General features: G+C 43.0%; 1 protein-coding gene across 1 annotated transcript; it reads right to left on the bottom strand.

Moving 5' to 3' along the window:
• Positions 1-2,433: 2,433 nt before the first annotated feature.
• On the bottom strand, positions 2,434-8,841 carry BAMBI (BMP and activin membrane bound inhibitor). Its single transcript, XM_043967771.1, has 3 exons — positions 8,225-8,841; positions 3,811-4,098; positions 2,434-3,350 (listed from the first exon to the last, which is right to left on the bottom strand). Exons 1-3 carry the CDS (start codon positions 8,298-8,300, stop codon positions 2,932-2,934), a joined length of 783 nt encoding a protein of 260 aa, XP_043823706.1. The 5' UTR covers positions 8,301-8,841; the 3' UTR covers positions 2,434-2,931.
• Positions 8,842-11,462: the final 2,621 nt, after the last annotated feature.

Below are 11,462 nucleotides of genomic sequence, written 5' to 3'. Positions count from 1 at the left end.
CTGACTTCTAGTAGGTATAGGACCAGACCTCCATGAAAAGCTGAAGTCCACAGAGACACATTAATTTGGAGGATGGGGAAGAAGGAATATGAAGTTAGAAATACAGGACAAAAAAAAAAAAAGACACACAGGACAAAGGAACAGGAGAAGCAATTACATTTTCTGAAAATATCTTACTAGCTCAGGCCCTAAATCCACTCCTTCCTGTAGGAGTTAACCAGTTCAAATTTAATTGTGTTCACTTTGATGTCACTTTCATTTCATGATTTAACTTGACGTCAATTTTCTGACTTAAGAATTTATGAACTGAAATTGGGAAGCCTGATTTTCCTCAAGTACTTGAAAATCTGTCATCTGGAAGTGAGAAGACTTATTCTGCTTGGTCCCAGGGAGCAGAAATAAGAGCAGATTTCAGTTTAAGAACAACCACCATCCAAACATGGAATGTGGTGCCTTAGGAGGGGAAGATCCCTCCCCAACCAGGGATGTTGGAGAGGCCTAATAAATTTCAATCAGGGAAGGATCTTGGAGACTATCTAATCCAACTGTCTTATTTTGAGGTAAGGGAAACTTGAAGGCCAGAGAGATCAAATAATTTTCCCCAAGGTGACACAGGTCCTAAAGGACTGAGCCTGACTCCCAATACAACCCAGTTACAATCTGCTGCAATACTGCTCTCTGCCTGTTCCAATAGGACTTAGACTAAAGGATCTTTGAAGAACTTCTGATAATTCTTTTTCCTGATAACTTGACCCTGGAGACAAGTGTATCAGATTCTGATACTGCCATGGGATGGTGGAGGACAGAAAAATGTCAGTTCAACACTGGTAACACTGGCAGATCTATACACAGAAATTTTGCTTAAAGAACCATCCATAACTTTATATGATAGTGGCAAAGACTAAACAGAAATGTATAGAACAAAAGAATGAGGCTCTAAGCTTTTAACTTGTTTCTAGGTTGAACAAACTTAAATATCATCAATAAAAGGCACTAAAATTTGACCCTAAAACTTAATTTTTACCAGGAATCTCAAAAAACATAATGCTAATGCTGTGACTTTAAATATTTAATTTTAAAAGGCTTCCTTATTATTCCAGAGCTTCATTTCCTTCATAACGTAGGCAGGCCTCAGGGACCACGATAAATCAAAATTGATCCAAGCATTCAATTTAACTTTGGGATTACTCTAGCTGTTGGTAGAACTGGCTGTTATATTTACTTCATTATAGGCCCAGTTTTCTTCACTCTCACAAAAATAATGTGTCCCTGAAAGGGTCAGTAAAAGCAAATGCTTTTTCCCAAGTCATAGAAGAGAAAGCTTATTCTCACACATATACATGTTCTCCACATTTGAGATCACAAAGACAGATGCTGTGGCCAGTATAGATTAAGTATGAATTAAGGTTGGGGCAGTATAAGCCCAAAGAAAGTACTGAAGAAGATAGTAAGACCTTGTTTATTTAACCACATTAGTCACTTGGCTCACATCAATGCTACATTGGGTGGCATTAGTTGGAGGGCTAAGTATAAAAATAAGCTGAAGTGATGACTTCCTACCACCATACAATTTTCAGGTCTTAGCTGGCACACTAGGTTGTTTTGTTAGGTTCTCTAGGAACCGAGGTTAAAAAATAGAGAGATGGGGCAGCTAGGTGGTACAGTAGATAAAATACCAGCCCTGGATTCAGGAGGGCTTGAGTTCAAATCTGACCTCAGACATTTGACACTTACTAGCTGTGTAACCTTGGGCAAGTCATTTAACCCTCATTGTCCAGCCAAAAAAAAAAAAAAAAGGAAAAAAAGAAATAAGAGATATGTCAATACACAGGATTATCAGGTTTTGGAAAATAAGAATTATGGTAGGGGCAGCTAGATGGCACAGGGGATAGAGCACCGGCCCTGGAGTCAGGCATAACTGAGTTCAAATCTGGCCTCAGACACTTAACACTTACTAGCTGTGTGACCCTGGGCAAGTCACTTAACCCCAATTGCCTCACTAAAAAAAAAGAATTATGGTATAATGGAAAATTTAGTCCATTTAAGCTTGAAGCAAAATGGAATAAGGAATCAATCACTCAACAAGACAAGTGAAAAGTGGCCAACTTAAATAAGAAAAATTTAGATTTTAGGGGGGTAAAGTAATCTAAGTAAAAGGGGTAAAGCCCATTAAAACCAACACCAGAAGCATTTAGTGGAGATTTGACTGACATACCTGACCTGGGATAATTAAAGCTAGTGTCACAGAGAAGGTTGAAAAACAGGATTCTCCTCCTCACAGACAATTCTGGGTAAGGGAAAGAAGGATGGATATCACCCATTTAGGCACTATCCAAATTACCCAAAACAATGCATATGAAAACAGTATGTACAATCTTGGTACTTTTAACACTCTAACAGATTAAGAATCAAAACATTTATTGAGCATCGATTCCTTGCAACAGAGCCTCAAATATACAAGCTAATCCTGTAAGTGAGATCATCTTCCAACTATTTTTTTAATTTAAGAAAGACACCACTAAATTTCAGACAAAATATATATATATATATAATATATATTTTTAAATCTTTACAATAAATCAAGAAACATATAGGAGCTTGTATACTGTATATTTCAGTTTATTTTGTTACTCATTTCCAGCTCCCTACAGTTCAAATAACCCTGGTGACAGTGTACAACTTCTACTCTTTGCTTTTACAGCTTTAAAGCAAATAATACATTTGAGTGTATTTTAAATCTGTGCAAATAATCCTTCAGAAGAAATCTCCAAGACTCTGTTTGTAGAGGTTATTTTCTCTCTCAAAGACGATTAGTGAGTTTCGTTTTGTTTTTCTTCAGATAAAGTGCTCCTGTCCAGCAGAACCCAAAGGCCTTCAAGAGTTTTGGTTTTGGTTTTTTTTCCCATTAAGTTTAACTCGGGTAAAACTTGGTCATACAAATTCCAGCTTCCCATGCCCACTGTACATTCCCCAATGAACCAGGGAGAGAATTTTCTCATTGCTGAGGTCTGTTTGTCTCATTTTATCACAGGTCATACAGCAGTTCTCATGCCCGCTGACTGGCACCATGCATTCTAAGTCTAATTTTGCCACCTGTCCCTTTTTGGAATGGTGTCCATGAAAACTATAGTGCAAACGGGAAATCATCTGCTGCCGCTGGTCCTGAAGTCTCTTGTTTTCACTGCGGAGCATCCTCAGAGCTAACATGATAAGCAACACTAAGATCAACCCACCAGCTATGGGCACGGCAATGACAGCTGCTCTGAACCATAATTCCTTGGAAGAGGTCAGCTCCTGGACCTTAGTGATGAGATTTCGGCTGCCATCATGCTGATATCGGCTTCCTTGTCCTGCAGGGAATAGGACAAGAAAACCATCAATACTCTTTATTTTAATTTAGTGACAAGTCAATTTTGACATATCCCATATGAAAAAACACAAGATTACAACAAAAAGACCTAAGAGCTCCTTGGCACAGAAGCATTGGTAAGACAATCCCAACCTTTTAAAAATATTATGCTATGGACTACAATCGCTAAGTCACCAAACACAAATGAGGACTAATGTTCTTTAACCTCTTCGAAATGTTGAAAAAAATAGGCCAAGCCTATTAGGCAGACAGACATCTAATGCTTGTGCAGACATAAAAGCTACTCAAGAGAGACGCATTTTTGCATCCAGCCATGCTTCTCCCTCTGGTGTCTCTAATTACATTAACAACAAAATCAATAGCAGACATACAAAGTCTTGGCTGTCACAGGCCTATAGATCAGGCAAGCGATTTAGTTTACAAAACCACCTTCTCCCTACCTGAGGTCTCACCCTTGGGAGCCGAAAGAACATCATGCAGTCCCCTATAATTGCACATATCTTCATGACAACATTCCAATGTGGGCACAGCGGTGCCGGAGTGGTTTTGTGCCTGTTTGGCTTGGCAGATGTCTGCTGTGCTTGCAATAGAGTCCAGGCAGCCATGAGTAAGTGGGGAATTCGTGTTCTGAGGGTCAAGAAGTCTCGAGAAGCAGGCATTCAGCTCCGATTTACACATATAGCCAGTTGCGACACAGTGGGCTGCATCACAGTAGCATCGGATTTCACCTGAAAAAGGAAAGAAATCATGTCAAACTCAGTTGCCTGGCCCTAGAAGCACCAGTTCCCCAAAGGAAAGCAATTGCGGGGAGAAAGGCGGGTATGAAGAGATAGAAGGGGGAGGATAGAAAGGGAGAGGAAGGGAGGCCTACCAGGAAAGACCTCTGTAGCTAGCTCACTACAGTAAACCTCCTCTAAGGTCTTTTTCACTAAGGTATCTTCTATTTATTTTGGGGAGGAAGGTAAATAGAACATTAAGATAGACTAAAGGAGGGGGCAGCTAGGTGGCGCAGTGGATAGAGCACCGGCCCTGGATTCAGGAAGACCTGAGTTCAAATCCGGCCTCAGACGCTTAACACTTACTAGCTGTGTGACCCTGGGCAAGTCACTTAACCTTCACTGCCCAACAAAAACAAAAAAAAAGATAGACTAAAGGAGAAGTTATGGGTGAAAAGTCACTTTAGAGCATTCAGCTGTACTTTCTATTATCAATGGGAACGATACTGGGAAAGGACTTTGGATAATCCGTGACTAAATCCCAGTTCCTATTAGAATTCTATAATACAACATTCTGACCATAAGCAATGGGTCAACAGTTTTACAGTCACAAATTTCTGAAAAGCTAGGGGGTAATTAAAACAGTGCCTTTAAGGGGGAAAAAAAAGTAATAATTTCTTTTTTCCTGATTTCTCCCCCCCTTTACAGGAAAGGTAAATCACATTATTTATTCACTTCATTCCCACATGACCAGAGAACATAAAAATGCTGGGCTTTTTGATTTTGTCAGTATAAATATTTGATCAGAACTGCTGAATTGTTTACTACCTCCAAGAGCTATGCCAAGGTTTAAGAGCTTTACCTAACACCTTATAAAGTTATTAAGTAGAACCATAACAATCTAGAAACTTTTTTCAATCAGAGGCTTTAAAAACTATGAAACTGAGCAGCTACTCTGCAGTGTCTCCAAAAAAGGCAACTTTTCCTATAAAGATCTTTTCATGCAAAGGAGTTTTTTAGCCAGTATACTGTACTGAGCAGTTTACAATTAGTGGTTTGTTTGCCAAAGTCAATTTCTTTCAACCTAAATGGAAAGTCATAAAAAGAGGCAAATCTGCAAAATGTTCAAGAGTCTCCTCCCCTTCCCTCCCCCCTCCCCTTAATATTAGCTCACCCTCCCTACCAGTTTTACATGAAATTCAACATGTGACCTAAAAGGGGAAACATTTAAACTGGAATTATTGTATTAACCAGCAAAAAAAAATCCTTCAGGAAACCTCAAAATTTTCTGAAGGAAGTGATTTTTAAAAGTTTCTTTCATAAAACTCATTTTGTGAGCTCCATCACCTCTTAAGAGCAATGTGACACTTTGCAATATAAAAATTAAAGCTCAAATATTCCAGGATCCAGAAATATCACTAATCTTGAAGTCCCATCAGATCAAACTTCACTCATTGATCCAGGCAGTAACTAAGGCAACTTTCTCTTGAATTGATGCATCTTCTGTCCATACCAGGTTCTCAAAATCTGGAAATCTGTCATATATTTGAAGTCTAAACTCTGAAAATCAGGCTCAGGAACTCTTCTGTAAGCCTATTCTCACTCTCTCCTCCAGGACCCCTCCCCCCCCTTCTTTCTCTAATTTAAATTTATTTTTATTTTGGTGAGGCAATTGGGGTTAAGTGACTTGCTCAGGGTCACACAGCTAGTAAGTGTTAAGTGTCTGAGGTCGGATTTGAACTCAGGTCCTCCTGAATCCAGGGCCCCTGCTCTATCCACTTCACCACCTAGCTGCCCCTCCCCCTTCATTCTCAAGTCCTTCACAAACACTTCATGGTCTGTGAAAGGGGAATCACCTGATTTTTCTGTCTCAGTTTCAGCCCACCTAGGCCCACAAGGCTGCTGCCGCCATACTACTATAGGCTCCAAAATGAGAACACACAACAACACTCTCTGGTAGCTGGGTTTAAACACTCATCAAAAGATGAAGTGTCTTGCTCTTAGCCTGAATTCATCCTCTTGGGCTTAATAACCCAAAGAGCTTCAATTCTTTCCCTCCTCTATGTGCTCTCCCCACCCCAGGTTCAGGAAGTTTTTCCCCAGGTCCTCTCTATAGTTTCCTTCCCTCAACCTTCACCAGTGGTTTTCATGTAATATCATAGATCTTGAAGCCTTGATGAGGCCCTTAAGTCCCTGTAAAAACTAGAGACTTCACTTGCAACTTCCAACTTAGGGAAGCGAAATAAAAGTAATTTACTTTTCTAAAAAAGAAAAAAAAATCCTCATAATAAAACACTTTATTAGAATGGGAAAATTGAACACAAGATGCCATTTTAAATGTTTGTAAGGCCCTGTTTAAAATGTTACATTTTTATTGACCTAAAATGGTCTAATAAACAAAGTTTGACAGGCTAGTCATAAGATTGTAACAACTCTTTTTAATTAGAGCCACATTTTTTTTTTTTTGCAGAGAGAATGAACTTTTGTAGTACTGTATTAAAACTGTATTTTTTTTTGTCGTTTCATAAAGTTTCTTCCTGTGGTATGCAAAAGACCAGAAAGGGTATTGGTATTTTGAAACAGTGAACAATGCTCTTCTGTTCCCCCCCTTTCTTGTTACTGTATGTAGCTATTAAACAAAAATGTCTGCTTTTAGTCAAAGATGGCTACAGGAGACTGCAGGCTTCCCTTAAAGCTTTTGAAGTTAACAGCAGTCAGAAGTCTGTGATCCCCTAATTATATCATTATCAGGCACATAGTTTCAGTATCTGTGACTTCACATCAGTCTCAGTCACTCCCTGTTCTGCCTGCCTTTGATGGGACCAGAAGGCTTCCCCCTTCAGGCTGCAAGGGCTGTTATTTAGGGTTAATTACACCCTTCCTTCCAAAATAAATAAATACTGTAGCACATCATCATCACTGTGCTAGCTTATCCTTTAACCTCATACAGGGAACATGGCAATTATAGAAAAGTCGGGGGCTGGGGGGGGAGGGGGGGCGGATGGAAAAGCTAAATACCGCTCCTTACTTAAAATACATATATTATCTATTCACATACTGTTATGGGGGTGGGAAGGAGAATCTAACAAAGCGTAAAAGGAGTTCATCCGTTTCTACCTGAAAGGTGAAAAACGGCGGTTAAAAAAGGCCCAAATACCCAACTTTTTTTTCGTAGCGGGATGTGTGTAAAGTATGAAGTGGCCGGTAAAGAATAAAGAGATGTACCGCTGAGTGAACATCCTTGCCTGTCCTAGCAATGGAAAGCTACACATTCACACTCATATCTCTCTGTCTCTCTGTCACACACACACACACACACACACACACACACACACACAAGCTGGGGCTGAGGGTGAGGGGAGGAAAGGCTCTGTGGATCCTTTTCCTCGCCCGCGGCCCTAGGGGAGAAGAGGCGGTGCTCTGAGGCTGTTAAGATGGCCCCGCTCCACGACTGGAAACGTTCAGAAGTTCATTAAAGACAGACTAACAAAAACATTTTGACAACCACTTGCCCTGGAGGTCTGACTTTACATCAATGAACCGGGGCAACGACTCAGGGAACGCGAAGAGGCAGCGGAGGCGGAGGGAACAGGAGAGGGCGGGGTAGGGGGGAGGGAAGGGAGAGCCCGAGTCCGAGGGTGCCCGCGTCTCCAGCAGCCCCAGAACGCACCGCCGCCACTTCTAAGAACGCACCAACTTGTTGTGACCTGTGGGCCCCGACGCGCTGCGGGAGGAAATCTCACTCGCTGCTAACAAAGGCTTGGCAGCCGACTTCAAAACCCACTTGGCCCGGGCGCATGAGACGGATTCCCCAGCACCCCCCAGCCCGTGCTGTGCCCTGCGGACAAGCCGCGCGGCTCCACTCCACTCTCAGATACTCCGCTCCCACTTTCTTCACCCCAAGTGGAAAAGCCGGGGTGTGGGACTGGGGAGGGGAGAAGGGAGCAGCAAATTGGGGGGGAAAGGACAACCCTTTTCTCCAAGAAACCAGGGAGACGAGGGTGCTTTCATTTCCTGGATTGCCATTCTGGTTCATCAGTCCCGCGTGGAGTCCACGCGCGCAGACTTACACATAAAACACACACGCCCTGCAGCCGTCCTCCCTCTCGCGCTCCCCAGGGCGCGCCCGCTCACTCACCTTTGGTGAGCAGGATGGCCATGGCACACAGCTCGATTTGCAGCCAGATGAAGATGTAACTGGAATGGCGATCCATTTAACCCCCCCACCCTGGCGTCGCGCCCCCGCCCGGGGCTCCCGGTGTCGGGGGGCTCCGCGGCAGCCTAGGACGCCCGGGCCGGGCTGCTCATGGGCGCTCGCACAGCGCGCAGTCTACAGATAGACTGATGGACTGGAGCGCAGCCAAGCGGCCGGCGCCCCCGGGTCGCCTCCAAGCTGCCGCTCGCCTTCTCCGTCTGTCCTTCCCAAAAGCCGGCGGGTCAGGGCACGGTTCGCGGCAGGAGCCAGTCTCCGCCTGCTGCTGGAGAAAAGAAAGAAGGCAGAAGGAAAAGTTTTGCTGCCGCCTCGGCCAACCCAGGTTGTCCTAGTCTGCCCGGCGCGTCCCGGCGCTTCTCTCCAGTCGCCGCCGCCGCCCGTTCCTGCTGCTCCAGCCCGGGGAAGCGGGCTCAGCCAGTTCGGCCGCCCGCACAAACCAGATCGCTCTCTTTGAAAGCAAGAAAACGTTTGCAAAGCTCCCAAAAGCTCTGGGAGGACGACTCACTGCTCAGCCGTAGCTAGAGCCTCTGCCTCGGCTTGCTCTCCTCCTGCGCTGTAAATAGCGCCGCGGAGCCCCGAGCTCGGCCCGCCGGAGCCCCTCCCCCTGCTCCGCCCCCTGGGACCTCTAAGCGCCGCAATACGCGGCCGGGATTGGCCCGGCCGCTTTTGTCAGTCAATTTCGAGGTGGGGGGAGGATGGGCACGAGGGAAGGGGCGGATTTGGCTTCCAAATCTCCGGACCTGGAGAGTATGAATCTGCTAAACTATAGCGTGCAGCCCGTCTTCTCAGTGCTTCCTTCCACTCATCTCTCTCTCTGACTCTCTGTCTCTCTCATACACACACGTCCCCACCCCCTTTTGGCTCTCCCCACCTTTAAAATACTTTAATAGATTACATTTATACACCTCTATACAAAGTGCTCGCTTCCCAACAGTTCCATGAGATGGGTAACACAAATACCATCTTTGTTTTGCAAGTGAGGAAACTGAGGCCAGAGACTTTGTGATTCCCGTAATCCGCGCAGCAAGCGTGGAACTGACCCGACTTTAGAGCAAACGCAGTTTGCTCTTTGCTTGGCCCTGAACTACCTCTGAATCCCAACTGCTTTTCATTTCCTTACTTATGCTTGCCTCCCTCTCGACCTTCACATCCCCACTCTCCTCGAACTCCACACTCATCTGTCTGCCAACCTGGGCTCAGAACAGCGCAACGAGAGAGAACAGGTGTCGGTCCCGAAACCTTCGGTTCTAGGCATCCCGGGACAGTCCTGTCGGGCTGTTACAGGAACCCCTTTGGAAATTTTAGAAAAAAAAGGCGCGAGACGCACACACATAGTTGCCAGGTTGGGAAGGGAGGTCGTTTTCAGCTGCCTGCCATTCTTCTCCTTGCCACACTCACCCACCTTGAACCACCCTCCCCGTGATCAATAAAGCCCAGACAGACAGACGGTTGATCAGAAGGAGCCGGGTTGGTTCTTTCTCCCCCAGCAGACTGGGTACGAGTAGCCAGCTAGAGACACTTAACGAAAATTAGCAAATCCAAAAGCACCAGGCGCCAGCGAGACGACACAGACCGAGACTGACACTCAATTATCCCCCCAAACAATCGCAGGCAAACACACTGGCAGAACCTGATCAATATCAGTCCCGCGGTGATCTCCTTACTGAGATGCTAATTCACTTATTAGGGCTTGCTCAGAAGCCAGCCAGCTAACACACCCAAGTCAGGTTAGCTCTTTGGGGATTTGGTTCGAAACTCTCTACATTGAATTCCCTACCGGACTACAACAAACTAGATTCAAAACCGCTGGCAAACTTGCCTTTTAAGACCAACCTATGCAAACTTCTGCAAACCAAACAGGTACAGAACAGACACTGTTTTCTGGTTGCTTGAAAAAAAAAAGCATCTCCCTGGAGACGCGTTTATTTATTTTATGCTAAGGTGGCAGGTGTTAGGTTAAATCCTTTAAAACAGTAGTAAACGTTCGTGTTAAGAAATGTGAACTGATCCTTTGGGTGGAATCACCTCAAAATGTCCTAGTCTAAAAGTTGAAAAGATGTTAGATGTTTACAAATTTTACTGAGGAGAAAATAGAGGAAATGACCTTTGAAAAGAAAATGTTTCCATAGAGAAGGCTTGAAAAACTTTGAAAAGCTTTTGTTTAAAAAAAAAAAAGCACTGAATTAAAATCCATTTGAAGAAAGGGAGGGGCAAATCAGGTATTAAAGAAGAATTCATTTTGAGACCAAAGTACAGAGCTGAGGACTACGGCAGATAATTTGTGTTTCTCAAAGGCTATGAGATTGTGTCGTTGAAGCAAAGTTTACTTAAACCAGGTTTAAATCTTTGCAATTTCTATTTCTTTTGACCAACTAATAATTCCACTTGTGATGCAGACTATTCATAAATGAAAAAGGAAAAAAAACCTTGAAATCTTAAAAGTTACTACTCAGTAAGAAATTAACTATCCAATGTGGTTATCCAGTTAACCAAAGGTGGGTTTTTGGTAGTGATCTTGGAAGTTCACTATTATATGGTAATCAGCCCCTGATTTTTGTTCCCTCATTATGTATGCATTCTTTTTTTAAGTTTAGATACATAGATAGATGATAGATAGATAGATGTGTGTATTTTTATATATACATACACACACACACATATATATATACATACATACAACCCTCTCATAATTCAGAATAACCTCTTTTTGGTGATTTATCCTACAGTAAATTAAGATAGTTTCATGGCTGGAGAGGCATTTTTAATGATTAAAAATTATATTGCAGAAGAGCACTATTCTCAACATTTTATAATCACTATGAGTATGATGGCATTGGAGAAGAGACAGTGTTTCAGATGATGGAACAAAGGCGTTTGAATAACTACAAGAAATAAAAAAAATTATTTAGGTAGAGTAGTACAGCAGGACTTCAGCAGTTAGCTTCATGGTTCTCCTAAAAAAGGACTTTGTTATGTAATTTGCATAACATTTCTAAGATAAGCTTTTTATTATTTATTTTCACAGGGAGGTTGCTAAAAAGGATATGTTATAGGAGGAAAAGGAAACAAAATTTGGTATTCTCTGGACTTTCAGTTTAAAGAAATTTTTGTGTTCTATGACCAAAAGAAAAAAAGAGAGAGAAGGAAATTATGTTATAACCAA

This window comes from Dromiciops gliroides, chromosome 5 (genome assembly GCF_019393635.1).
Source record: "Dromiciops gliroides isolate mDroGli1 chromosome 5, mDroGli1.pri, whole genome shotgun sequence".
NCBI classification, from domain to species: domain Eukaryota; kingdom Metazoa; phylum Chordata; class Mammalia; order Microbiotheria; family Microbiotheriidae; genus Dromiciops; species Dromiciops gliroides.
Note: the sequence above shows the minus strand (reverse complement) of the source record. Positions and strands in the feature narration are given on the sequence as shown.

Coding starts and splice junctions, on each gene's coding strand:
- BAMBI (XM_043967771.1), bottom strand. CDS start 8,300: ATGGATCGCCATTCCAGTTACATCTTCATCTGGCTGCAAATCGAGCTG. Junction 4,099..8,224: donor GGCCATCCTGCTCACCAAAG/GTGAGTGAGCGG, acceptor TTCCTTTTTCAG/GTGAAATCCGATGCTACTGT. Junction 3,351..3,810: donor TCCCAAGGGTGAGACCTCAG/GTAGGGAGAAGG, acceptor TATTCCCTGCAG/GACAAGGAAGCCGATATCAG.